The 27,300-nt window shown below is 43.8% G+C and overlaps 2 protein-coding genes across 11 annotated transcripts in view; both read right to left on the reverse strand.

Annotated features, from left to right (window-relative positions):
- Positions 1-18,822, reverse strand: part of CFAP70 (cilia and flagella associated protein 70) — a 91,300-nt gene extending 72,478 nt beyond the window's left edge. For 4 of the 5 annotated variants that reach the window (XM_089313454.1, XM_089313453.1, XM_089313452.1 and 1 more), the window contains exons 1-3: positions 18,671-18,821; positions 12,866-12,968; positions 11,933-12,119 (exon numbers count right to left, since the gene is read on the reverse strand). In XM_089313454.1, the coding sequence (XP_089169580.1) occupies positions 11,933-12,119; positions 12,866-12,968; positions 18,671-18,762 (382 nt within the window). In that variant the 5' untranslated portion in view covers positions 18,763-18,821. Of the gene's footprint in view, positions 1-11,932; positions 12,120-12,865; positions 12,969-18,670 lie in introns of all 5 variants that reach the window. The other variant, XM_008269962.5, reaches the window with a different exon arrangement.
- A 4,228-nt stretch (positions 18,823-23,050) lies between these two features.
- The window catches only part of ANXA7 (annexin A7), a 40,493-nt gene continuing 36,243 nt past the window's right edge, over positions 23,051-27,300 (reverse strand). For all 6 annotated transcript variants that reach the window (XM_089313486.1, XM_070057842.2, XM_008269958.5 and 3 more), the window contains 2 exons: positions 25,572-25,684; positions 23,051-23,462 (listed from right to left, as the gene is read on the reverse strand). In XM_089313486.1, coding sequence (XP_089169612.1) covers positions 23,340-23,462; positions 25,572-25,684 — 236 coding nt within the window. In that variant the 3' untranslated portion in view covers positions 23,051-23,339. The remainder of the gene's footprint in view (positions 23,463-25,571; positions 25,685-27,300) is intronic.

Here is a 27,300-nt window from a genome sequence, read left to right on the forward strand (position 1 = left end):
ATACTTTCTGACACTGATGTGCTGAAGACACCAGGTTGGTAGTTACACAGAATGTCACAAATTCTGGATCTGTCATTTTTCCCCCTCATGGTGCTTGTTTTACGAACCCTGTGTTTCTTAGGTACAGCTTTTAACATTTTCAGAAAAGATAAAGCAAATTTAATAATACATTTGTGGGGCTGCCACTGTGGCGCAGCGGGTAAGGCTGCTGCCTGTGTGCCAGCATCCCATATGGGCACCAGTTCGAGACCTAGATGTTCCACTTCCAATCCAGCTCTCAGCTATGGCCTGGAAAAACAGTGGAAGATGGTCCAGGTCCTTGGGGCCCTGCATCCATGTGGGAGACTCAGAAGCAGCTCCTGGCTCCTGGCTTCAGATCATTGCGGTCATCTGGGAAGTGAACCAGTGGATGGAGGACCTCTCTCTCTCTCTTTGTAACTCAGCCTTTCAAATAAATAAATAAATCTTTAAAAAGAAAAATAATAACACATTTGCCCATGTGGTATGTTACCAATTCCCACGTGGTATGTTTCATGTAATCTGCATGAAAATGACATCAAAATGTAATTTTATTTTCCTTATTAAACTGAGCTTTTTGTATGTTTAAGAACCAGTTATGGCCGGCGCCGTGGCTCAAGAGGCTAATCCTCCGCCTTGCGGCGCCGGCACACCGGGTTCTAGTCCCGGTCGGGCGCCAGATTCTGTCCCGGTTACCCCTCTTCCAGGCCAGCTCTCTGCTATGGCCCGGGAGTGCAGTGGAGGACGGCCCAAGTGCTTGGGCCCTGCACCCCATGGGAGACCAGGAGAAGCACCTGGCTCCTGGCTTCGGATCAGCGTGGTGCGCTGGCCACAGCACGCCAGCCGCGGTGGCCATTGGAGGATGAACCAACTGCAAAAAGGAAGACCTTTCTCTCTGTCTCTCTCTCACTGTCCACTCTGCCTGTCAAAAAAAAAAAAAGAACCAGTTATGTTCCCTTTTCTGTGGACTTTTCATATCCCCGTCATATGTTCTGTGCATTTTCTGTCAGATTCTTGGTGTTATTCTTGCTGAGATACAGGTGGCTCTTAATTGTATCCCAGTTTATGGCTTGTGTTTTAAAGTTGAGGAAGCTTTTTAAACTGTGCATTCAAATTCTTTTTTTTCCCCCACAGGGAATTTATTTATTGAGCATTAATGTTAACACTTCTAAGTTAAATATTCACTTACAAGTTTTGTCACTATCCTGTCAAAGGACATAATGGAAAATATTGCACAGAACTTAAGCATGGAAACAATAATTAACAAAATATCTAACAACAAGTATATGCTTTACATTTAAAAAAATTAGTCCAAACAAAATAATTTGAAACATATCTATGACTTAGAAGTCTTAAAATGTTATCTTGTATTTTTTTTTTTTTTTGGGACAAACCAGCTTTATTATGTACAAACAGCCCGCGGTCACCCCAGCTTCGTGGCCAGCTCCTTGGCCTTGGCCTTCTCCAGCTTGGCGATGCGAGCCACGGACTTGGACCCCAGGACGTTGCCTCCCCAGTGGCGGCGGATCTCGTCGTATCTGTCGTTGTAGTTGGTCCGGATGGCCTCCACCAGCTTCGCCAGGGCCCCTTTGTCCTCCGGTTATCTTGTATTTTATTTGAGGTTTTTTTTTTTTTTTGGTCTTTTTTTCTGCTTTTTTCAAAATGTCACTGTACAAAGAGTTCAAATGGCCTCTAAAACTACTGCCTTAAAATTGGTGGCTTTAAGTAACAGAGGTGCAATTTGAATTCACAACAGAGCTTTCTAAATTGGCACCAGTACAGGCTTATGATTTTCTCTAGTATCCAGTACTAGTATTCTGGTTCTCCTTTTGCTGAGGAATACAAATCTAGACAGCTTCCTAATGATGCCACAATGCCCTAAAATGCTTTGACAAAAGTTGGCATACTTCATTTTATTTGCCGATTTTGATAACACTGGGCTAAATAGAAAATGAAGAAAATAAAGTTGATGGTAACAAACAGTAGTTAGTTAGCTCTGGACATGGAAGTTTTGGAAAATGCATTCAAATTCTTTAAGAGTTATAGGACTACTTGTTTCATGTTGGAGAAACTTCTCCCCCACCAAAATTAGTCCAATCAGTTGTCAAATTTATATGTATAGATGCTTATGATATTTCCTTACTATCTTTTAGTGGCTACAGTCTGTGAGGATATCCCATTTCATTCATAACATTGGTACTTTATATCTTTTACTTTTCCTTTTTTTGGGTCAGTCTTCTTAGAGGTCTGCCAATTCAGCCAAAGTCATCAAATAACAAGTTTTTAATCAATTTTCTCTGTTATTTTCTATTATCTTTTTAAAAAAAAAGATTTATTTATTTATTTGAAAGTCAGAGCTACACACACAGAGAGAGGAGAGGCAGAGAGAGAGGAGAGAGGCAGAGAGAGGTCTTCTTTTGGATGGTTCACTCCCCAATTGGCCACAATGGCCAGAGCTGCGCCAATCTGAAGCCAGGAGCCAGGAGCTTCTTCCAGGACTCCCACACGGGTGCAGGGGCCCAAGGACTTGGGCTATCGCCTACTGCTTTCCCAGGACATAGCAGAGATCTGGGTCGGAAGTGGAGCAGCTGGGTCTCGAACCGGCGCCCATGTGGGACACCTACACTTCAGGCCAGGGCATTAACCCACTGCTCCACAGCACCAGCCCCTCTATTATCTATTTTATTGATTTTTCCTCTTTATTTTTTTCTTCTTGCTTTTCTTTCTTTTTTTTTCTTTTTTTTAAGATTTATTTATTTATTTGAAAGAGTTACACAGAGAGAGGAGAGGCAGAGGGAGAGAGAGAGAGAGGTCTTCCATTCGTTGGTTCACTCCTCTGATGGCCACAATGGCTGGAGCTGTGCCCACTTGGTGCCAGAAGCCAGGAGCTTCTTCCGGGTCTCCCACGTGGGTGCAGGGGCCCAAGGACCTGGACCATCTTCTACTGCTATCCCAGGCCATAGCAGAGAGCTGGATCAGAAGAGGAGCAGCCGGACTAGAAATGGTGCCCATATGGGACGCTGGCACTTTAGGCCAGGGCTTTAACCCACTGTGCCACAGCACCGGCTCCCTCTTGCTTTGATTTCTTTTGCTCTTACTTTTCCAGATTCTTGAAGTGAGTGCTTACATTGTTGATGTAAAACTTCCTTTTCACTAGTGCAATCATTTATTATTGTAAATTTTCTCGTTTTCTCATTTCTCTGTATTTTTATGTCCCTGAGACTTCAGCTTTGACTCCCAGATAAGTTAAAAGTTTGTCTTAGTTTCCAAGTATTTGGAAAGTTTGTTATCACTCTAGTATTGATTTCTACTTTGATACTTTTGCTATCAGAGAACACATTTTTTATTAATTCATTTAAATTTGTTGAGGCTTATTTTACAACATGGGATATATATAGTGTTTCGGTATATGGTCTGTGGGCTTTTAAAAATAATGTAGGGGAGCCGGCGCCGTGGCTCAATAGGCTAATCCTCCACCTTGCGGCGCCGGCACACCGGGTTCTAGTCCCGGTTGGGGCGCCGGATTCTGTCCCGGTTGCCCCTCTTCCAGGCCAGCTCTCTGCTATGGCCAGGGAGTGCAGTGGAGGATGGCCCAGGTGCTTGGGCCCTGCACCCCATGGGAGACCAGGAAAAGCACCTGGCTCCTGGCTCCTGCCATCGGATCAGCGCGGTGCGCCGGCTGCAGCGGCGGCCATTGGAGGGTGAACCAACGGCAAAGGAAGACCTTTCTCTCTCTGTCTCTCTCTCTCACTGTCCACTCTGCCTGTCAAAAAAAAAAAAAAAAAAAAAAAAAAAATAATGTAGGGAGCCAGCACTGTGATATAGTGGGCAAAGCCACCGCCTGCAGTGCTGGCATCCCATGTGGGCACTGGCTTGAGTCCTGGCTGCTCCACTTTCAATCCAGCTCTCTGTTATGGCCTGAGAAAGTAGGAGAAGATGGCCCAAGTCCTTAGGCCCCTGCACCCACGTGGGAGACCTGGAAATAGTCCTGGCTCTTGTCTTCAGATTGGCACAGCTCCTGCCGTTGCGGACATCTAGGGTTTGAATCAATGGATGGAAGCGCTCTTGCTCTCGCTCTCTCTCTGCCTCTCAAATAAAAAAACTTATTTAAAAAATTAAAGTATATTGTTATTACTGGGTATTTTTTAAAGATTTATTTATTTGAAAGACGGTTACAGAGAGATGCAGAGCCAGAGAGAGATGTCTTCCATTCTGCTGGTTCACTCCCCAAATGACAGCAGCGGCCAGAGCTGAGCTGATCCGAAGCCAGGAGCCAGGAGCCTCCTCTGGGTCTCCCACATGGGGCAGGGGCCCAAGGACTTGGGCCATCTTCTACTGCTTTTCCAGGCCATAGCAGAGAGCTGGATCAGAAGAGGAGCAGCTGGGACTTGAACCGGCACCCCTATCGGTTGCTGGCACTGCAGGCTAGGGCTTTAACACGCTGTGCCACAGCACTGGCCCCGGGTATTTTATAAATATTGATTTGATATTGGTTGGTGATGTTGCGTTTTTCTATATCTTTGCTGATTTTGTGTCTAGTTATTCTATAAATTATTGGGAAGTGAATATTTAAGTCTCCAATTGTAATTGTTGATTTGTCTATTTCTCCATTCAGTTCTATCAGGTTTTGCTTCACATATTTAGGTCAGCTGGCTTCTTGGTGAACTAACCCTTTTATCATTATATAGTGGACTTCTCTGTGTCCATTTTCTTTTTGCTATGAAGTCTTCTTTATCTGATATTAATATAAAAATCACTTATTTCTCTTAGGTATATACGATATATCTTTTCTTATTCTGCTACTTTTTTTAAAAAAAATTTATTTTATCTATTTGAAAGATAGAGTTAGAGAGAAATAGATTAAGAGATAGAGAGATCTTAAATTTGCTGGTTCACTCTTCATGTGGCTGCAATGGCCAAGGCTGAGCCAGGCTGAAGCCAGGAACCAGAAGTTTCATCCACATCTCCTACATGGGTGGCAGAAGCCCAGGCACTTGGGCCTCCTCTGCTGCTTTCTCAGGTGCATTAGCAGGGAGTTGATTCAGAAGTGAGGCAGCCACAATTCAAACCAGTGCCCATATGAGATACCAGTGTTCCAGGTGGCAGCTTAACCCATTATACCACAATGCTGGCCCCTATTCTCTTACTTTTAACTTGACTATAAAGTTATATTTTGAGTTTTTCACAGGCAGCATATAGTTGGATCATGTTTGGTTTTTAAAGATTCATTTATTTATTTGAAAGGCAGAGTAACAGAGAGAGAGGGAGAGACAGATATCTTCCATCAGCCGGTTCACCTCCCAAATGGCTGTAATGGCCAGGGCTGTGCCAGGTCAAAGCCAGAAGCCTGGAACTCCATCTGGGGCTCCCACATGGGTGGCAGGCACTCAAGCACTTGGGCCATCTTCTGTTGCTTTCCCAGGCACATTAGCAGGGAGCTGAATTGGAAGTCAAGCAGCTGGGATTTGGAACAACTGCTCATATGGGTTGCCGGGTTTGCAGGCAGCAGGTCAACCAGCCGCACAATGCCAGACCCTGGATCATGTTTTTTTTTTTAACCCACTCTTCAATATCTGCCTCTTAACTAGTATACTTATTGTGATTATGAACTTTAGGGCTTAAATCTGCTGCCTTTAAAAAAATATTTTAAAGGCAGAGAGACAGAGACAGAGATCTTCATCTGCTGGTTCATTCTCCAATGCTCACAACAGCCAGGGCTGGGCCAGGCTAAAGCCAGGAGTTGGGAATTCAATCTGGGTCACCAATGTCAGTCATTACCTACTGCCTCCCAGGGTGCACATTAGCAGGAAGTTAGAATCAGAGCAATGACCTGAATGCAGGCACTCTGATATGGATGTGGGCCTCTCAAGTGACAGATTAACCACTTCCCCAAATGCCCACCCCTGCTGGTTTTGTTTCTTTCTGCATCTACCATGAATTTTGTTCTTGTTTTCTTTTTTCCTGCTTCCCAGCGAGCTGCTTGGACATTTTTTAGAATGTATTTTATCGATGCTTTTGTATGTCTTCCTTCGTATAGATTTTTTTAGTTGTTACTTTAGGTATTACCACTTATTGTATATAGGTATACACTGTATTTAGGTATATCACTTATTGTAGTTTATGGTGTCAAAATTTCACTATTTTAGTGAAATTTCTCTTTCTCTATATATATTTAGAACCATAGAAGACAGTCTTATATTTTATTCTGTCAAACACAATTTAGAAAACCCCAGAAGGAAAGCCACTTTATCCAAATTTTTGGTTAGCATATTATTTCTTCTTTCCTGATGTTCCAGATTCTTATTACTTTCTTTATTTTTGGAGAACTCCCTTAAGCCATTCTTTCTGACCAACTAACAAACTCTCCTAGTTTTCATTCATTTGAAGATGTCTTAACTTCCCCTTCACATCTGAAGAATATCTCCTGTGGGCATAAAATTCTGCTTCAAAGGCCGGCGCCGCGGCTCACTAGGCTAATCCTCCGCCTAGCGGCACTGGCACACCGGGTTCTAGTCCCGGTCGGGGCGCCGGATTCTGTCCCGGTTGCCCCTCTTCCAGGCCAGCCCTCTGCTGTGGCCAGGGAGTGCAGTGGAGGATGGCCCAGGTGCTTGGGCCCTGCACCCCATGGGAGACCAGGAGAAGCACCTGCATCCTGGCTCCTGGCTCCTGCCATCGGATCAGCGCGGTGCGCCGGCTGCAGCACGCCGGCCGCGGCGGCCATTGGAGGGTGAACCAATGGCAAAAGGAAGACCTTTCTCTCTGTCTCTCTCTCTCACTGTCCACTCTGCCTGTCAAAAAAAAAAAAAAATTCTGCTTCAAAATCATTTTATCACTTGGAAATACTGTGCCGCTTCCTATAGTCCCCGAGACTCTTCATATATTTTTTCATTTATTTTCTCTCTCTTATTCTTACTGGGTAATTTCTACTGTTTTATCTTCCAATTCACTGATTCTTTACTGTCTCCCTCATCTTATAGTTGAGCCCATTCACCAAGATTTTCATATCAGTTAATGTATTTTTTCAGTTCCAAATTTTCTATTTGTTACTTTATATCTTCTATATGTTTCTTGGGACTTTGCATTTCTTTCCTGAATCTATTTATTCATTTGTTTCCAGGATGTTTGTAGTTGCTCATGGAAGAATTTTTACCATGACTTTTTTTTTTTTTAATTTATTTGACAGAGTTAGACAGTGAGAGAGAGAGAGTCAGAGATAAAGGACTTCCTTCCATTGGTTCACTCCCCAAATGGCAGCTACGGCCGGAACTACGCCGATCCAAAGCAGGAGCCAGGTGCCTCTTCCTGGTCTCCCATGGGGTGCAGGGCCCAAGCACTTGGACCATCCTCCACTGCCTTCCCGAGCCACAGCGAAGAGCTGGACTGGAAGAGGAGCAACTGGGACTAGAAGCTGGCACCCATATGGGATGCCGGCGCTGCAGGCGGAGGATTAAACAAGTGAGCTATGGCGTCGGCCTCAACCATGACTTCTTTAAAATCTTTCTCTTTTTTTTTTCTTTTTTTCAAATATTTATTTATTTATTTGAAAGTCAGAGTTACACAGAGAGAGCAGAGGCAGAGAGAGAGAAAGAGAGACAGAAGTCTTCCATCTGCTGGTTCATTCCCCAATTGGCTACAACGGCTGAAGCCAGGAGCCAGGAGCTTCCTCCGGGTCTCCCACACAGGTGCAGGGGCCCAAGGACTTGGGCCATCTTCTGTTTTCCCAGGCCAGCAGAGAGCTGGATCGGTAGCAGAGCAGCAGGGTCTCCAACCAGTGCCCATATGGGATGCCGGCGCTTCAGGCCAGGGTGTTAACCCGCTGCATCAGAGCGCCGGCCCCAAAATCTTTCTCTCTTAATTCTAACATACGTAATTTTGGTTAGCATGTACTGATTGATTGCCTTTTCTAGTTCACTGTGAGATCTCTAGCTCTTGGAATGATGTGATTTTTTCAGCTGAAACCTGGGCTTTCCCTGTTATGAAATTTTTGATCTAACTTAAGTCTTCAGTTTTAGTTGGCTTTTTCTGGTAACACTGCAACAAGGGGAAGAAGGTACTGAAACACTATTTCTACCACGGGTAGAAGTTTAGGTTCCCATTCAGCCTCCAGTGACACCTGAGTGGGGAAGCTTCTTATTAAGATCAAAGTTCTTGTTACTTACTTGTTCTTCAGTGACACTGTGATGGGTATGGACTCATTACCCCTGGATGATGGTGAAATTTCTGACCCTACACTTGGCCTCTTGAGACACCACCTCAGTGGTGAGTACAAGGACACCTTGTTACTTACATTTCAGAGTAGAACTCCAGGTTTGATACATAGTCTCCATTAACATTATATGGAGTAGGAGGGGCGGTTGTTATCAAAGGGGAAAAAAGCCTTGAATCATTGATTGATTTTCTGATAATATTAGGTAGTTGGGGTACCTCATTAAAGTTTTCTGAGGGTGGAAGTATAGGCTTCCCACTTAGCTTGGGTGAGGATGGTTTCCATGTTTTCTGTGTGTCTCAAGTACAGAAATTACTATCTAGAAGTTTTCTGTCTTAACAGACTGCCCCTTTCCTGGTCTTTGGCCAAAAGGAACAGAGTTTCATCTGTCGCTCCCCCTCTTCGTGGAGGAGCGACACTAAACCCTGCCTAGGCTTCATATCCGAGTCACGGCACCATTATGTCACTCCCCCTCTTCGTGGAGGAACGACACAGGACCCTGCGCTGTTCTTTCGTCTGCTCGGCCCTCCCCGGGTTTGCTGCTGGTTCTTCCCGGGTTGGCTACTATCCCTTCCACCTCCGTGGAAGGGCAGTTCCCCCTGGCCGCTTTCCCCACTTCCGCAGGGGAGCGGCACACCGCCGGCCGGCTCTCTCGGGGGCTGCACAGGTGTTCCTTCAGATAGATGTTCCCCTTAGATGTTCCTGGTGCATGCCGTCTCTCTCCTCCTTTATAGTCCTCCTCTGCCAATCCCAACTCGGCTGCCCACACGCCGAGTACGCTGCTCTCCAATCAGGAGCAAGTCCTACAGTTTATTGGTTGAACTGGAGGCAGCTGTGTAAAAGCTGTTTTCTTCTCTCCCAGCGCCATATTGTGGGAGAGCAGATGCACAGAATAAGTCTTAATTCCAGTAACTTAGTCCAGTCCGGATTGCTCCCCACATTCATCAAACTTTTTTTCTTTTTTGGTCTATACCCATTGGAGTTTCTAGGATACCAGCTTTTTCAGCTTCCAGTTTAGGATACAAACCACAAAAAGAAACCCCAAGAACTCAACATGTCATTCTTCAGTTTCCAAGTTTTCTTTTTTCTACTTTTCAAAGTCTTCTTTGTTTTATTCAGGGTTTATGGTTGTATTTAATGGGAGGAATAGACAAAAGTACATTTACTCCATCTTCTCTGAAGGAGAATTTCTATTTTTAATTCTTTCTGACTACTAATGAATGCTCTAAAGATTATAAATGAAATTCTAAGTATTTCTTTGCTTACATCCCACAAGTTTTGATACTTGGTGTTTTACTATTGATTGATTCTAAATGCTTTGCAAATTTTTATTATGATTTCTTCTTTGCCCAATAAATAAGTGATAAATGTTTTAAACTTTTCAATGGAGTTTTTGCTATGTCCTTGTTACTGATTTCTAATTTTGTTGATTTATTTGTACTTCATTCAGAAAATCTGGTCTATGTGCTATTCTTTTGTAAATGGCAGAACTTGCTTTATGCCCTAGAATGTGGTTCATTTTTATTATATAAATGTTTCTTGAGTGTTTTAAGAAAAAAATACCTATAAATATATATAATATTCTATATACTGTTATATATAGTTTGTATATAACATATATAAAATATATAATATATAAATATTGTATTTATATACTATATAGTTTATATATATTTTTATATATTGTATATATATACATATATATATTGTTTAATGGCTGGTGCAAGTGTGTCTACTAATTCCTAGAGATTTTTTTCTATACCCAGTATCTAGACAGATGCTATTGAGTAGATTTTTTCCCCCTAGTCCATTCTTTTTGAGAGTCTTAGCTTGTGATGGGGAGGTGGTCTCAGTCTCAATCCCCCTAATCTATGGTAGCTCAATGTCTTCTGTCCTTGTAGGAGAATTAAAACCCAAGCACCCAGGTTGTCAAATACTTCTCTTTCCCACTACACCATCACCACAATATACATACCAATGGCAGGTGTTCAAAATTTCCAGTTTCAGTTCCTGATGTGCTTCTGGGAACAAAGAGATCATCCTTTCTTTCTCATGGCCTCAATAGTATGTTTAAAAGACTATTTCATTCTGCTTTTCCCATCCAACAAGCTATGGAATCAATCAGGTCGCTCCTCTTATTTTGGGTGACAGGAAAGAACAGAGCAAAAAAGAGAGCAGAGGGAAAGAAGGAATAGGAGAGAGAGAGAGAGGGTGAGACAGATGCCTCCTTCCATGGGTGACTGATTCCCAGACAGGATGGAGCTAAGAATCACTGTTCTGGAGCAGTATTGCCTAGGAGTCAGCTGAGACTCTTAATCTAAGGAGCTGCTTCCTAGCCAGCTCCCTTGGCAATTGTGAATTTGGTGATATAGGGTAGGGCTCTGAAGACTTGGTCCCAGAGAAAGTGACTCTTATGGAATGAAGGTTATGGGATTAGAATACCACAGAATCCAAAATACTATATAGATTCCCAGGTCCCATCTCTCTGACTGTGGGCAGTTATCACAGGAGATATGCCACTAAAAATTACAAAACAAAAAAAAATAAAGAATATGAATTAAAACAAAATAAAAAAGTCTTAGACTAGCGTGTAAGTACAGGAACAAATTACATTAGGGATAATACTGTGCATGTGGAAACTGTAAAGATGTGGATACAAAAACCACCCATCTGTTCATGCATTCAACAAATTTTTTGAGCCCCTGTTATGTCCCAGATATTTCTAGGCACTAAAAACTATGGAATAAATAAGATTCAGCCCTTATTTCAAGAAGCACCTTTTTGAGGTCGGTGTTGTGGTGTAGCCAGTTAAACTGCCACTCATGACGCTGGTATCCCATATGAGTACCAGTTTGAGTCCCAGCTGCTCCACTTCTGATCCAGCTCCCTACTAATGCACTTGAGAAAGCAGCAGAAGATGGGCCAAGTGCTTGGATCCCTGCCATCCATATGGGAGATCCAGAGAAGCTCCTGGCTCCTGACTTCAGCCTGGCCCAGACCTAGTTGTTGCAGCCATTGGGGAATGAACCAGTGGATGGAAGCTCATTCTCATAACAAACAAACAAACAAAAAACTTTCTATCAAGAGAGGAAAATAGATAATGACTACACATTATGCTGAGTATACAAAAGTACAAAAGAACAGGTACAGTTGCCAGATAAAATGCATGATGCTCAGTTAAATTTGAATTTCAAATAAACAATAAATAAGTTTTAAAAATATGTATGGGGGCCGGTGCTGTGAGGCAGTGGGTTAAAGTCTTGGCCTGCAGTACAGGCATCCCACATAGGTGCCAGTTCAAGCCCGGGGTGCTCCATTCTGATCCAGCTCTCTGCTATGGCGTGGGAAAGCAGTAGAAGACGGCCCAAGTGCTTGGGCCCCTGTATCTGTGTGGGAGACCTGGAAGAGGCTCCTGGCTCTAGATCAGCACAGCTCCGGGCAGTGTAGCCATTTGGGGAGTGAACCAGCAGATGGAAGACCTCTCTCTTTCTGCCTCTCCTTCTCTCTCTGTAACTCTTTCAAATAAATAAGTAAATCTTAAAAAAATTAGTAAGTAATGGTGACTGCTGATAGAAGCAGGTAGGAATCAAAGTATACCGCACTATTCCTAGAGTAAGGAGGCAAGCTATGTTCAACTATTCTAACAATGTTTACTATATACCCTAGAATCTGCTTATAACTAACATTTTTAGAAACACAGGTACTTACAGAACACGGGTTTGTGGGCAATGTCATCTAAAGTGATTCCTCCTTCAGGATTGAACTCAAAACTGCTGGTGAAGTTGTATTTTGCAGTTCCTTCTGGAGAAACAGTGATTTTTGCAGAATCTCCCAGAACCACTTGATTGAATTCTGCACGAATAAAGGTAACTGGAGTTTCCCCTTTAAAGCCTTTCTGTTGGTAAAAACATATCACTTTAAAATTAGAATTTTCCTATACATCTGATGATTCATCTTGACTTGGGCTAAATAACATTATCCATTTACCCATATCACGAACACAAAAAGGGCAAGCAAATGCCATTAAGTTGGAGTTTTTTTAAAAAAAAAAAAACAACTATGTTTTATCTGATTATTAAAGTAGATTGTGGCATATTTGAAGAACTGAGAAAATTACATAGGAAAATAAATGATACGTAATAACTGACAAATAGATGCTATTAACATTTTAGTATATATTTTCAAGTGTTTTATGTGACTACATATATACATTTTGAAGCAAAGTGGAGCTCATTAATTTCATCTTCTAGAATAAGCTTTATAAACTCCACAGTACTGAATATTTTGTCATTTCATTATTCTCCTAATTTTTAAATTATGCCATACTACTGTTTTATTACTTAAATTCATCAAATGAAATTAATCATAAGAGAAATTGATAGAACACAGATCCTTCTGAGAACAAAGAGGAAAAAAGAAATCACATATGAACTGTTGTCCAGTAAAACTAAATCCTCTCCTTGTTTCACCCTGCTATATTTAGCACTTAAATTTCCATGTACTTTGGACACATAGAAATGTGACTGATTATGGATCAACAACAAGAGATACTGAGGAAAACCAATAATCCTAGAGGTAAACAATTCCTCCTACTGATGCTCACAAACCAGGGATTTTGTAGATTTCCAAAAGCAACTTTACCACATCATATCCATCTGTCACAGTGATCTGCACGAGTCTGCCTGTGGCTGGCACCTGCTCCATATCAGCAACTGGGCAAAGTTCCTCTGGACTTCTATAATTCCTGTAAAGAGAATGAACCTGACTTCTCATGTACCAAAGCTTTGTAAGTACCCACATTACACCATAACCAAAACCAGGGAGAACCCAAAGAAATGCCGGAGTTCAGCATTTTTTTGTTAACTCCATTCCAACCTTTGCTGCTGGATAGGCAGTGTTTTAAGGAGCTACTTGTAAGGATAATTCCACAAAATAGTGCTAAAATGATTCTTAAACATGCAATTAACCCATTTAAGCACAAATTATTGCAAGACGAAAGAGAGTAGAAACACCATCTCCCCAGCCCCATATCTCTTCACAATGTTTTTCTGTCTTTCTTTCTTTCTTTCTTTCTTTCTTTCTTTCTTTCTTTCTTTCTTTCTTTCTTTTTCTTTTTCTTTTTCTTTTTCTTTTTCTTTTTCTTTTTCTTTTTCTTTTTCTTTTTCTTTCTTTTTCTTTTTCTTTTTCTTTTTGACAGGCAGAGTGGACAGTGAGAGAGAGACAGAGAGAAAGGTCTTCCTTTGCCGTTGGTTCACCCTCCAATGGCCGCCGCGGCCGGCGCACTGCGCCTATCCGAAGGCAGGAGCCAGGTACTTCTCCTGGTCTCCCATGGGGTGCAGGGCCCAAGTACTTGGGCCATCCTCCACTGCACTCCCTGGCCACAGCAGAGAGCTGGCCTGGAAGAGGGGCAACCGGGACAGAATCCGGCGCCCCGACCGGGACTACAACCTGGTGTGCCGGTGCCTCAAGGCTTAGGATTAGCCTAGTGAGCCACGGTGCTGGCTTGTGTCTTTTTTTTTTTCTTTTTTTTTTTAAACCTGCAAAGCTTCTTTAAGATATTTATGTTTTAAAAAAATGTGTTCTGGGACTGGGCGCTGTGGCTCACTTGGTTAATCCTCTGCCTGCGGTGCCAGCATCTCATGTGGGTGCCAGTTCTAGTCCTGGCTGCTCCTCTTCCAGGCCAGCTCTCTGCTGTGGCCCGGGAGTGCAGTGGAGGATGGCCCAAGTGCTTGGGCCCCTGCACCCACATGTGAGACCAGGAAGAAGCACCTGGCTCCTGGCTTCAGATTGGCACAGCACGCCGGCTGCAGCACCGGTCACAGCGGCCATTTCGGGGGTGAACCAACGGAAAAGGAAGACCTTTCTCTCTGTCTCTCTCTTTCTCACTGTCTATAACTCTGTCAAATAAATAAAATTATTAAAAGAAAAAAATGTGTTCTGAACATAGTCAAGCAGCACCCACTTAGAATGGTAGGCATTATGTTGTAGCGGGTAAAGCCACCACCTGCAGTGCTGGCATCCCATATGGGCACCAGTTCAAGTCCCAGCTGTTCCACTTCCGATCCAGCTCTCTGCTATGGCCTGGGAAAACAGTACCTCTGGGCTTTTTTCAGAGCTACATGGCATTGGAAACTTCCTTATCAAGTGTACATTTTAAGTGTCCTTTCTGCATCAGTCCTCTATCTTTTTAACAACAGTACTGCACAAATTAGGCCTTCGCTAGCTTTCTGCTATACTGTAACCAAAGCCTCCTGTCTGTCTAACTCCAATTTCTTCTTATTCTAATCCATCCTGCTTGTGTCAGAATTGTTCACTAAACAAACGTTTATTATGCTAGGCACTGTGGTAGGTACTGAGGATATAAGAGATATATGTAATCTCTGTAACCTCAAACAATTTAGGATCTAGCAGAGAAGAGAGACATATACATAGACCAGGACTCATAATCTGTGAGATGGATGCTGTGATGGTATGCCAAAGCTTCACATGTTAGATGTATCCACCCTTTCAGATGAATCTTAAATCTTCATTTTTTAAAAAAGATTTATTTATTTATTTGAAATTCAGAGTTACACAGAGAGAGAAGGAGAGGCAGCGAGAGAAAGAGAGGTCTTCCATCTGCTGGTTTACTCCCCAACTGGCCACAATGGCCTGAGCTCCGAAGATCCAAAGCCAGGAGCCAGGAGCTTCTTCCAGGTCTCCCATGTGGGGGCAGGGGTCCAAGGACTTGGGCCATCTTCTACTGCTTTCCCAGGCCATAGCAGAGAGATGGATCGGAAGTGGAGCAGCCGGGTCTTATGCAGGTGCAGAGGCCCAAGCAGTTGGGCCATCGTCTACTGCTTTCCCAGGCCATAGCAGAGAGCTGGATTGGAAGTGGAGCAGCCGGGACCTGAACCGGTGATCATATGGCATGCCGGTACTGCAGGCAGCGGCTTTACCCACAACGCCACAGTACAGGCCCCATCCATTTTATTTTTTTAGGAATACTTATTTTTTATGAAATGTCAATGAAAATGAATTTATAAACTTTTAATGTTTATAAGGTAATGTTTATAATGTTTATAGACTGTAATCACAAGGTAATTTACTTTGCTTATTAGGAAAAATTTTATTGTATGTATGTATGTATTATTGTATGCATGTATGTATAGACATATCGTGCACTATAATCAATTCATGTTAAGATATTTTAAAAGTTATCCACAGTGATGGTTTTAAATCATTAAGTTTTACACGTTTTAAACACTTAAGTGATAGGGCCGGTGCTGTGGCATAGTGGGTAAAGCCGCCACCTGCAGTGTCAGCATTCCACATAGGCGCCAGTTGCCCGGCTGCCCCACTTCCAATCCAACTCTCAGCTATGGCCTGGGAAAGCAGTGGAAGATGGCCCAAGTCTTTGGGCCCCTGCATCCATAATGGGAAAACCCAGAGGAAGCTCCTGGCTCCCGGCTTTGGATCAGCCCAGCTCAGGCCGTTGCGGCCAATTAGTGAACCAGCAGATGGAAGACCTCTCTTTCTCTCGCTGCCTCTCCTTCTCTCTCTGTGTAACTCTGAATTTCAAATAAAATAAGTAAATCTTTAAAAAACACACACACACACTTAAATGACTTAAAAGGGATAACATTTGCTCACTGGAAAATATTTTTTAAGTATTTGTAGAATGTGAGTGCACTTTTATGTGTTTTTTTTTTTTCAGTTATACAAATTTCAGGTATTTCATAAATACAGATTTAGGAGCATAGTGATATTTCCCACCCTACTATCTCTCTCACCCATGCTCCAACCCTTCTCCTCTTCTCTATCCTATCCCCACTCTTAATTTTTACAAAGATCTACTTTCAGTTTACTTAATGATCCTAAGGTTAACCCTACATTAAACAGTATGGGGGTGGGCACTGTAGCACAGCAGGTTAAATTGTCATCTGCAGTGCGGGCATCCTGTATGGGCACCGGTTCGATTCCTGGTTGCTCCACTTCCCATCCAGCTTCTGCTATGGCCTGGGAAAGCAGTGTCAGATGACTCAAGCGCTTGGACCCTTGCACCAATGTGGGAGACCCGGAAGAAGTTCCTGGCTCCTGGCTTCGGATCAGCCCAGCTCCAGCCATTGCAGCCATTTGCGGAGTAAACCAGCAGATGGAAGACATTTCTCTTTGTCTCCACCTCTCTGTAACTCTGCCTCTCAAATAAATTCTTAAAAAATAGTACAAAGCAAAAAACACTGTTCTTCAAAAGAACAGTAAACAGTTTACAGAAGCTGTAAACAGTCATCGAATCTCAAAATGTCCGTTTCACTCCAATATACTACATTTTAGGTACTCTATTAGTTACCCGAGATCAGGGAAAACTTATACTTTTTTTTTTTTTTTTTTGACAGGCAGAGTTGGACAGTGAGAGAGAGACAAAGAGAAAGGTCTTCCTTTTTCCGTTGGTTCACCCCCCAAGTGGCCGCCACAGCCGGCGCATTGCTGCCGGTGTGCTGCACTGATCTGAAGCCAGGAGCCAGGTGCTTCCTTCTGGTCTCCCATGCAGGCTCAGGGCACAAGGACCTGGGCCATCCTCCACTGCACTCCCGGGCCACAGCAGAGAGCTGGACTGGAAGAGGAGCAACCAGGACAGAATCCGGCACCCCAACCAGGACTAGAACCCGTGGTGCCAGTGCCACAGGCGGAGGATTAGCGGAGGATAGCTATCTTTTTGGGACTGACTTATTGCACTAAGTATAATGGTTTCCAGTTGCATCCATTTGTTGCAAAAGACAGGATTTCATATATACAATAATTTTTTAAAAAAATTTTTGACAGGCAGAGTTAGACAGTGAGAGAGAGAGAGAGAGAGTTATAGACAGTGAGAGAGAGACAGAGAGAAATGTCTTCCTTCCGTTGGTTCACCCCCCAAATGGCGGCTATGGCCAGCATGCTGCGCTGACCTGAAGCCAGGAGACAGGTGCTTCCTCCTGGTCTCCCATGCGGGTGCAGAGCCCAAGGACTTGGGCCATCCTCCACTGCCCTCCTGGGCCACAGCAGAGAGCTGGACTGGAAGAGGAGCAACCGGGACTAGTACCCGGCACCCCAACCAGGACTAGAACCTGGGGTGGCCAGCGCCGCAGACAGAGGATTAGTCAAATGAGTTGGCGCCGGCCACAATAATTTCTTTCCCCAGTCATCAGTTGAAGGACATCTGGGTTGATTCCTTATCTTAGCTATTGTGAACTGAGCTGCAATGAACACGGGGGTACAGATAGCTCTTTCATATGCATTTATATCTCCATTTTAGTGAAAAAGGAAACAGAGCTTCAGAGAAGTCTGTCACCTTAGCAGTAGTCATACAACAAGGAAGTGCTGAAGTGGGGCCCTAGCTGGACTTGAGAGTATACATGTGGGTGTACATGCCTGGGACATCCTGGGGGAGGTGACCTAGGACTAGCAAAACAGACTAAAATGAAGGATGCGGCAGGCAGAGTGAAAAGATTGTGAAAAGGTGGAGGGGGCTGAGCAGGCCGATAACCATCGTAACAAAGTGCAGATCTGCTCTCACTGTCTCGTTCCCTAAACCAATGAGACATTCAAGACCTTAGGATCCAGCAGCGCAGTCAGCCTCTCCCGTCACCCAGGCCGTGTTCTGACTTAGTGGTTTCGAAGACTCCAGCACTGAGCCACGTTTACGCTTCTGCCGTATGCCCCACCCCCACCCCCCCACCTCTATGTGAGAGAAGCTGCCCATCCAGTTCAAATGTTTCCCTGCCAGGAGTTCCTAATGCCTTCCCTGCGGATTCTTGGTGCACTTTACACTTCATTCGCAGCGTTTTACCAGAAGCTGTCTTGTTTATGAGGGCTGGGAGTGCGCAAGAGCGTGCATCCGTAATGACGTCACGACTCTGAGCACATGCCTAACTTGTCCCAGCCTCAGTTTCGCCTTCTGTACAATGGATCACACGTCGTTAGACCTATTTCACACGCGTTGTGACTATCCTCCGGTAACATAAACAGAGCGAAGACGGGTAAGCTTCGTCACATCTGCAGCCCTAGCACCAGGCCTCATGGGCCAGAGGCATTCGCGGCGCAGCTGAACAATGAATGCAACAAGGCGGACTAGCTCCAAGTTAAGGTCCAGGCTGTTTAGGCGGGCGCTCCTGTCGCCCCTCGCTGAGGCTTGCGGCAGCAGCCAGTCCAATCCGAACCAGGCTAGAGGCAGGGGGCGACGGCACTGGGTCTGCTGCGAGGACTGAGCGGGCTGCCAGGCCACACCAGAAAGCGGGTTCAGGCGAGTGTGCGCCTGAGGGGCCCGGGGTGGACACGGAGAGCTGGCGCCTAGCGGGGCGAGGGGCGTTCCGGTCTGAACCAGTTTCCAGCCTGGCCTTCGCTGAGGGAGCACCGTGTTGGGGTGACGAGGGTCCGGAGTGGGAGGCTAGAAGACACAGTTTCTGAGGAGGAAGTTAACTGTCTTACCTGCGGCTGCCGCAGTAATGCTTTTTCGTATCTATAGCAACCAACGAACTCCCGCGAGAACTACTTTCCCCAGCCAAGATTCGCGATACCATTCCCGGACGGGAAGCGGGGTGGGGTCGCTGGGTGGGTTTCTGCGCCTGCGCCCTGGAGCCGGCGTGCCAGCCGCGGCCTTCCGAACTCGTTCTCGTGTGGGCGCTGGCGCTGCTTTCCGTGAGGTGCAGTTTTCCACCATTCAATTTTACTTTCTCTCATATTTCAATACTCCTCCATGAACAGGAGAGGAAAGCCAACAGGAAATTTATTTAAAGAAAAAAGTCTTTATTAAACGGATCTGGAGACATTAAATCTTGAGCGAAAAATGAAGACTATTTTAAAAGTGAGCTTGACTCACACTCTGTTAGTGACAGTACAAAACAGTTTTAATAAATGGATCTGAAATGTATGATGTCGGGGGGCCGGCGCTGTGGCACAGCGGGTGAAATAAAGCCCTGGCCTGAAGCGTCGACATCGCACGTGGACGCCGGTTTGAGTCCCAGCTGCTCCTCTTCCGATCCAGCTCTCAGCTATGGCCTGGGAAAGCAGTACAAGATGGCCCAAGTGCTTGGACCCCTGCACCCATGTGGGAGACCTGGAAGAAGCTCCTGGCTCCTGACTTCAGATCGGTGCAGCCCCGGCTATTGTGAACCAGCGGATGGAAGATCTATGTCTCTCCTCTAACTCCGCCTTTCAAATAAAATAAATCTTATTTTTAAAAAATGTTAAAGTTTTAATACATTTGAAGCTGAGCATTAAGCGTTAGAATAGCAGTAACCTGAAACCACCCTAGGGCTCATCAGTATAAAAGCGGGTGAATAAACTGGTATGTTCACAACAGGGCTAGCACAAGCAGCCAAAAAAAATGGCCTACACACAACATGGTCAACTTTAAAGTGCTACAATGTGAAGTGTTGCCATCGATCAAATTAGGGCAATTTGAACATGAAAATAATGACAACAGTGAGTCAAGGCCCAAGAATATGCAAGTCCACATTGACATAAATAAATGGTCAGAAAGACAATCTGTTTATATTTACACCAGAATGCCAATGCAGGAGTGTAAAGGAAATGAGAGTAAAAGAGAATGACCTTTTGGCGACCACTGGGGAAGCAGATGATTCAGGCAAGTCTTCAGTGGGTAATAAGGCTGGTGGGTGGAGGTCTGGTGAGGAATAAGATATTGGTGTGACATTAGAATATTTCCCCATGGAATGCTAATCAATAATAAAAGGGAAAATAGTAAACAATGTGATCTGGTGAGTATGGTTAACACCATCAGCCTTGTTGGGAGAATCTGTATGTGTATCCTAGAGAGAGGCAATGAGAAAACATTTTTATGGTATTCCTACTATCAGAGGACCCAGGCTGCAGACTCTTATTAGAGAATATTAAGGCCTGTACTCTTTAATTGTCAAAGACATGGAAGTCAGTAAACTGTTCCAGATTAAAGGAGTTTGAAGACAGATGACAACCAAATACAGTATTCCTTTGTCGTTTTGAGGTCCAGAAAGAATAAAGATGTTGCTGGAATAGTGGATCAAATGTTAGTAGGTTCCATGGACTAGGTGGTGGTAATATTTCCTAAAATGGAAGGCTGTTTGATGTTATATTGGTGATTGTCTGTTTTAGAGGTAAACATACTGCAGTGGTTAGGTGTGATAAGACATCATATCTGCAGTTTGCTCTCTTGATCTTCTTATCTACTTGCATAAAATGATGGCACTGTTGAGTAAGGAATCGATTTTTTTTCCCAAGTAAAAGTTATGAATGAATTTGCAGTCAGAAAGCCACCCCACTTATTCATGACATACTTGCTTTACATTACAAGATAGGTAAGGGTGAAGTTATTGACAGGGAGCTGTTCTAGACATCACTCATGCTGTTGGTCCATGTGGTATTTTGTTTTGAGATCTTAAGGCAAGTAAGGATTAATAGGTATGAGGTACTTCCTTAAACATAATTAATCCCTATTAGACTCTCAGGTGACTGGAAGCAGGAACCACGTATTGGAAAGTGTTTACCAAAACAGTATATCAACATATGCAAACTTAAAAATTACCCTCTATTCTAGGTCAAAATACCTGAATTTTAAAATAATTTTGACATATTACCAACAATAACTTTTCAATGGACCTAGCAGGATTTTGGAAGGCAGAGCTTTGTGCAAAACCTTTAGGATTTACAATTTTATCATTTAAGCAAAATCATGGGATCAGATTTAACCAATTACTTTATAATTAAAACTGTCTTACAGGCATTTTTTTTTTTTTTTTTTTTTTTTTTTTTAGACAGGCAGAGTGGACAGTGAGAGAGACAGACAGAGAGAAAGGTCTTCCTTTTGCCGTTGGTTCACCCTCCAATGGCCGCCGCAGCCGGCGCGCTGCGGCCGGCGCACCGCGCCGATCCGATGGCAGGAGCCAGGAGCCAGGTGCTTTTCCTGGTCTCCCATGGGGTGCAGGGCCCAAGCACCTGGGCCATCCTCCACTGCACTCCCTGGCCACAGCAGAGGGCTGGCCTGGAAGAGGGGCAACCGGGACAGAATCCGGCGCCCCGACCGGGACTAGAACCCGGTGTGCCGGCGCCGCTAGGCGGAGGATTAGCCTAGTGAGCCGCGGCGCCGGCCTTACAGGCATTTTTGCTGGTCATTTTTAATGTGACTAGTTTTCTAAGACTCAAATTTATAAATTAGCAAAATTAAAATTTCAAAGGTTTATATGAATGCCAATTTAAAATATCATGGTTTGTTTAATCAAAATGGTAGCTGACACCTAAAATGGAAAAAGGAGGGTAACAGAAAAATCATGAGACTAAAGTCCATAAGGCAGCAGCATTAAAAGTCTTTATTATATAACAAGGCAACAAACATATTCAGTCCCTCCATAATTATAGATTGACTATTTCATAAAGTGCTAAGAAACAGAGCTTTGAAAAGGAGGCAAAAGACAGTTGTTTACATAAAGTTTAAAAGTGATTTTTTTGGGCCGGCGCCGTGGCTCAATAGGCTAATCCTCTGCCTGCGGCGCCGGCACACCGGGTTCCAGTCCCGGTCGGGGCGCCGGATTCTGTCCCGGTTGCCCCTCTTCCAGGCCAGTTCTCTGCTGTGGCCTGGGAGTGCAGTGGAGGATGGCCCAAGTGCTTGGGCCCTGCACCCCATGGGAGACCAGGAGAAGCACCTGGCTCCTGCCATCGGATCAGCGTGGTGCGCCGGCCTCAGCGCACCGGCCGCAGTGGCCATTGGAGGGTGAACCAACGGCAAAGGAAGACCTTTCTCTCTGTCCACTCTGCCTGTCAAAAAAAAAAAAAAGATATTTTTGGGGGTGGGCACGTGGCACAACAATTAAAGACACCACTTGGGATGCCTGCATCCCATAGTGGAGTGCCTGGTTCAAGTCTCTGTATCCAAATGCAGCTTCTTGCTAATGTGCATTCTGGGAGGCAGCTCAAATAGTTGGATTTGACACCCACATGAGATTCAGACTTAGTCCCAGGATCCTGGTTTTGGCCTGGCCCAATCCTGGCAGCTGGGGATATTGGAGAGTGACCCAGTGGACAGAAGACCTTTTTCTGTCTATATGCATTTCAAATAAAATTAGAATACATAAAACAAATTTTAAGTAATTTTTTTTCCCCTTTGACGTTAAACATACACAGTGCTCCTTGCTTCTTCCATGTCCCGTGGAGTATGTAAGGGATATGGAAATAATTAGATGCCCAGCCAGATTTTAAAGGTTAGGGTTGGTGATACTGGAACTCCTGAAAGCGTCAGGAACACTTTGGTAACCAAAATAATATATTTAACATTTTACACTAGAATCCCATTAGTTTAGAATGCTACTGCTTGGATAACTCGCCAATGTCAGTACTGAATAGTGTTCACTGGGGGACTATCACCACACAGCAAGGAAATCATTTATAATAAAGTCAGCTTTGGGGTTGAAACTGAGTCACAAGAGCACCAGCAAATTTCCACCATCTCCAAATAGTTAATGGTCTGCTGAGATTTTAAGTGAACTGTTCTTACTTGGGTAAACATCACTTTGCTTTTAATTTTAACTTTTAAATAGAAATACAATACAAACCTAGCTGAAGTTAAGTCCCTTTTTTCAAAATTTATGCTGAAAAGGTCCAGATGTTAAAACATGATAAAGGGATAACCAGTCACTACTGGCTGGAAGCTGCTGTGGGTGATTCATTACTGACCCATTCCTGAACTGGGAATCACATTTTGAAATCCAGCCAGGGTGAGTCCAGACCAGTGTTGCTCTTTAACAATACTCTTTTCTCATGTATTAACTAGGTAAAGGTGATGAGCATCCTCTTTGAAAATTATTCAATTATTATTACACAGAATTAGATTGCTTTTATTCTTAATTAGAGTAAAGCAGTGAGTAAGGACTTAGAAACATTACAAAATTTCTACATCATTGTTATGGCTTTACACTGATTGTACATAGAGAAAAAAAGTAACATTAGAATTAAGGCAATACATGTGCAAATCAAGCACATCACCCTGACACAGTCCTTGGTAAACACCTCTTTTGGTTAGGTGACAGTTGATATTGCTGCATGCAGGTCTTTTGTTGACTTGGAGGATAAAGCTATGAAAAGTTTTCTTTGTTTTCAAATATCTCTTCTACTGGCCCACAATGCCCAACAGCAGCTTTCGGTAATCTCCACTCGTGTCACTTGCAATCATTGTGCCCAGGGTCTTCTGATACATCTGAGTGAACATCTGTTTTATTTGTACAAGATCAACCTGTATGAGAAATGATATTTCTAATGTTAGAAACAATGTTAAAAGAAAACTGGTCTTTATCATAATTTTTTTAATAATAAGGAGGGACTGGTGTTGTGATGCAGTGTGTCAGGCTACCACCTGTAATGCCAGCATGCCATATGAGGGGCAGTTTAAGTCCTAGCTGCTTTACTGTCAATCCAACTCCTTGCTAATGCACCTGGGAAAGGAGAGGCAGATGGCCCAAGTACTTGGGGCCCTGCCACCCAGGTGGGAGACCTGGATGGAGCTCCAGGCTCCTGGCTTTGGCCTGGCCTACCTCCAGCCCTTGTGCCCATTTGGGGAGTGAACCAGTAGATGGAAGATCTCTCCCTCTCTGCTTCTGTCTTGCCCTCTCTCTCTGATTGCCTTTCAAGTAAATAAATAAATGGTTTAAAAAAATGATAGGATCTTAACAACCAAAGTAAGCGGGGGACAAAAGCAATCAGTGACTGACATCTGACAGCCAGCGTTCACATCAGTGCCAGCACTACTCAGTGAAGATGTGATTCACTGCTCTGGGAAATATTAGAAAATGGTGATAGCAGTTTCACCTATTACCCCCAAATACGTTATTTTTAAAACATTTATTTATTTATTTGAAAGGCAGAAATATGTAGAGAGAGAAGAGAGAGACAGAAAGTGAGAGAAAAAGATATCTTCCATCTGCTGGTTCACTCCCCAAGTGGCTGCAAGGGCCAGGGCAGAGCCAGACCAAAGCCAGAAGCCAGGAGGTTCTTCCGGATCTCCCATGTGGGTGGCAGATCCCCAAACACTTGGGCTATCTTCTACTGCTTTCCCAGGCCATAGCAGAGAGCTGGATTGGAAGAGGGACAGCCACGACTAGAACCAGCACCAATATGGGATGCCGGTGCCACAGGTGGAAGATTAACCTACTGCTCCATGGCACTGGCCCCAAGACTTTATATATTTTTGAAACCATTTTAGTTGCCAGCACCGCAGCTCACTAGGCTAATCCTCTACCTGTGGTGCTGGTACTCCGGGTTCTAGTCCCAGTTGGGGCGCTGGTTCTGTCCCAGTTGCTCCTCTTCCAGTCCAGTTTCTGCTGTGGCCTGGGAAGGCAGTGGAAGATGGCCCAAGTCCTTGGGCCCTGCACCCCATGGGAGACCAGGAGGAAGCACCTGGCTCCTGGCTTCGGATCGGTGCAGCACGCCGGCCATAGCGGCCATTTAGGGGGTGAACCAATGGAAGGAAGACCTTTCTAACTCTGCCTGTTAAAAAAAATTTTTTTTAGTTGAAGGAAAACATACACCACAAAATCATACCAAGGAAGACTGAATCATTTTTTAAAAAACAATCAGAATTCAGAGTTGGAAAAAAAAAAACCAAACTTTTGTATGTTTATGATTAGACTTGAATTTTCTAATCAGGGTCTTTTTTTGAACATAGTGACATAACATAAAATTTATACTTTTAATCCTTTTTAAGTGTACATTTCATTGGTATGAAGTACATTCATATTGTGCAGCTGTTACCAACATCTATCCTCAGAAGTTTTTTCATCTTGCGTAACTGAAAATCTATGCTCATTAAACAGTTGCTTCCTTATATTCCTCTCTCTCAGCCACCAGTGGAAGACCTTTCTCTCTGTCTCTCCCTCTCACTGTAACTCCACCTTTCAAATAAATAAAATCTTTAAAAAAAATATATGAAGTCAAAGAACAAAATTGAGGCTATATTCAGGTAACAATTTTTTTTAATTATGCATGTTTAATTTCAAGACCTTTGATATCCAATAAGATTCATCTACATGGATCTTTCATTCAATTTTTTACACAAGTGAAAATTAAAAGATAAATATTTTCTTACTTTCCATTAACAAGTATTCTCCACAGAACTTCTGAGGAGGGAAAATCTCTTGGTATGGTCTTTAGTGAGGTACAAGTCTCATTAAAGCAAACCCCTCTTACAGAATGAGGGAACTGAATTCTGTGCTTTTTATCACCACTCTCAGCAGTGACGGAGCTCTTCTTAACATCATTCCAGAGGGACAGACAGCTAGCTGAGGGGATTTTAAGGAACTGAAGCGTAGAACCAATAGGACCACACAAAGAGAAAGCCTCGCCTCACCTCACTTCGAGTGACCACGATCCTGACCAGGGTGGAGTCATCCGTGCCGGCCCCTTTCATGGAGTAGTAGAGCCTCTCGGCAAAGAAGGCGGGGCGGTTGAGGGCACACTGCACTGCAGGCAAGAGATGCTTCAGACACCAGGACGTGACCCAAGTGACCCCTCCAGCTTCTTGTACGGCTTCTAGCCTGTCTGATTATATGCTGTAATCTTCTCAGAAAACTGAGGTGAGCTGGAGCTGTGCTCCCCATCCCCTCTTGATTTTTCTCACTTTCCAACTGCATCAGACAGGCTACCTTCAACTCTAGATTCTTTGGCTAACAAATCCTATTCTCTCCATAGGTGCAGTGACCAAACTTTTTGTTTTTTTCCCCTTAGAGTGTGAAAATCTATACCAACTGTGCACTAGCCTTATCTTACTAGTAAGACTAATGCAAAAATCTGAATTCTAGAAGTCAAGATTATCTTATGGCTGAGAAGATGACATACACTCTAAAGAAAACAGAACTGAGCGCAGATTTTAAAATGATGCTCAGAGCTTTGAGAGGTTTTCTCTTTGAAAAATTTACTTAGTACAATCTCCTGCAGATGGTAAAAATGTACTTTAATTGTAATTACATAAGTAATATGAAGGCACTTCAAAAAGCTCATGGGGCTGGCGCTGAGGCTCATTAGGCTAATCCTCTGCCTGTGGCGCTGGCACACCGGGTTCTAGTCCCAGTTGGGGCACCGGATTCTGTCCTGGTTGCTCCTCTTCCAGTCCAGCTCTCTGCTGTGGCCTGGGAGTGCAGTGGAGGATGGCCCAAGTGCTTGGGCCCTGCACCCACATGGGAGACCAGGAGAAGCACCTGACTCCGGGCTTCAGATTAGCGCGGTGCACTGGCCGCAGTGCCGGTCACAGCGGCCATTTTGGGGGTGAACCAACAGAAAGGAAGACCTTTCTCTCTGTCTCTCACTGTCCACTCTGCCTGTCAAAAAAAAAAAAAAAAAAAAAAAAAAAAAAAAAAAAAACTCATGAGAAACTGAATTACAAGACAAGTTTATGGGCTGGGTACCTGGCCTAGGCATCGCAAACTGGAGTGCCTGGGCTCAAGTCCTGGCTATACTCCAATTCCTGGTTCCTGCTAATGTGCATCCTGTGGCACAGCAGGTAATGGCTCAAGTAGCTGGGTCTCTGCCATTCATGTGGGAGACCTGGATTGAGTTCCTGGCTCCTGGCTCTTGTGGACATCTAGGCAGTGAACCGGTACATGGAAGCTCTACTTCTCTCTCAAAAAAGAAAAAGGATGGCAAAAAAAAAAAAAAAAAAAAAAGGAATAAAAAGGTAAATTTTGTTGCAAGAAGTTTTGAAACCCATGGATAGTTTTTTCCATTAACTGAAGATTCCTCAAGTACATGGATTTCAAAATCTTTTGCACCAAAATAAACTTATCTTTTAACTACATTTGCTCATGAACATTCTGAAGTACCCTAATATTTACAAGACATGCCATTACCAGTAACAGTGAGGTACTCTCTTTTGTCCTTTATTATTCATAGGAATGAAATTTCCATTTTGCTATATTTGTGGGTAACAGACCACTAAAAATTAGTTATTTAATTTCAAAAGAGTAATGGGTCTCACTGCACTGAATACTTGAAAGGTATGTTTGGGGAACTCAAAATGATGTTTTGTGGTGTCACTAGCAGTTCCTTAGGACAGTCCCATTTACCTTAAAGGAAATGCTATA

The sequence above is a fragment of the Oryctolagus cuniculus genome, chromosome 15 (genome assembly GCF_051225735.1).
Source record: "Oryctolagus cuniculus isolate XC-2025 breed Fujian yellow rabbit chromosome 15, ASM5122573v1, whole genome shotgun sequence".
Classification (NCBI taxonomy): Eukaryota; Metazoa; Chordata; class Mammalia; order Lagomorpha; family Leporidae; genus Oryctolagus; species Oryctolagus cuniculus.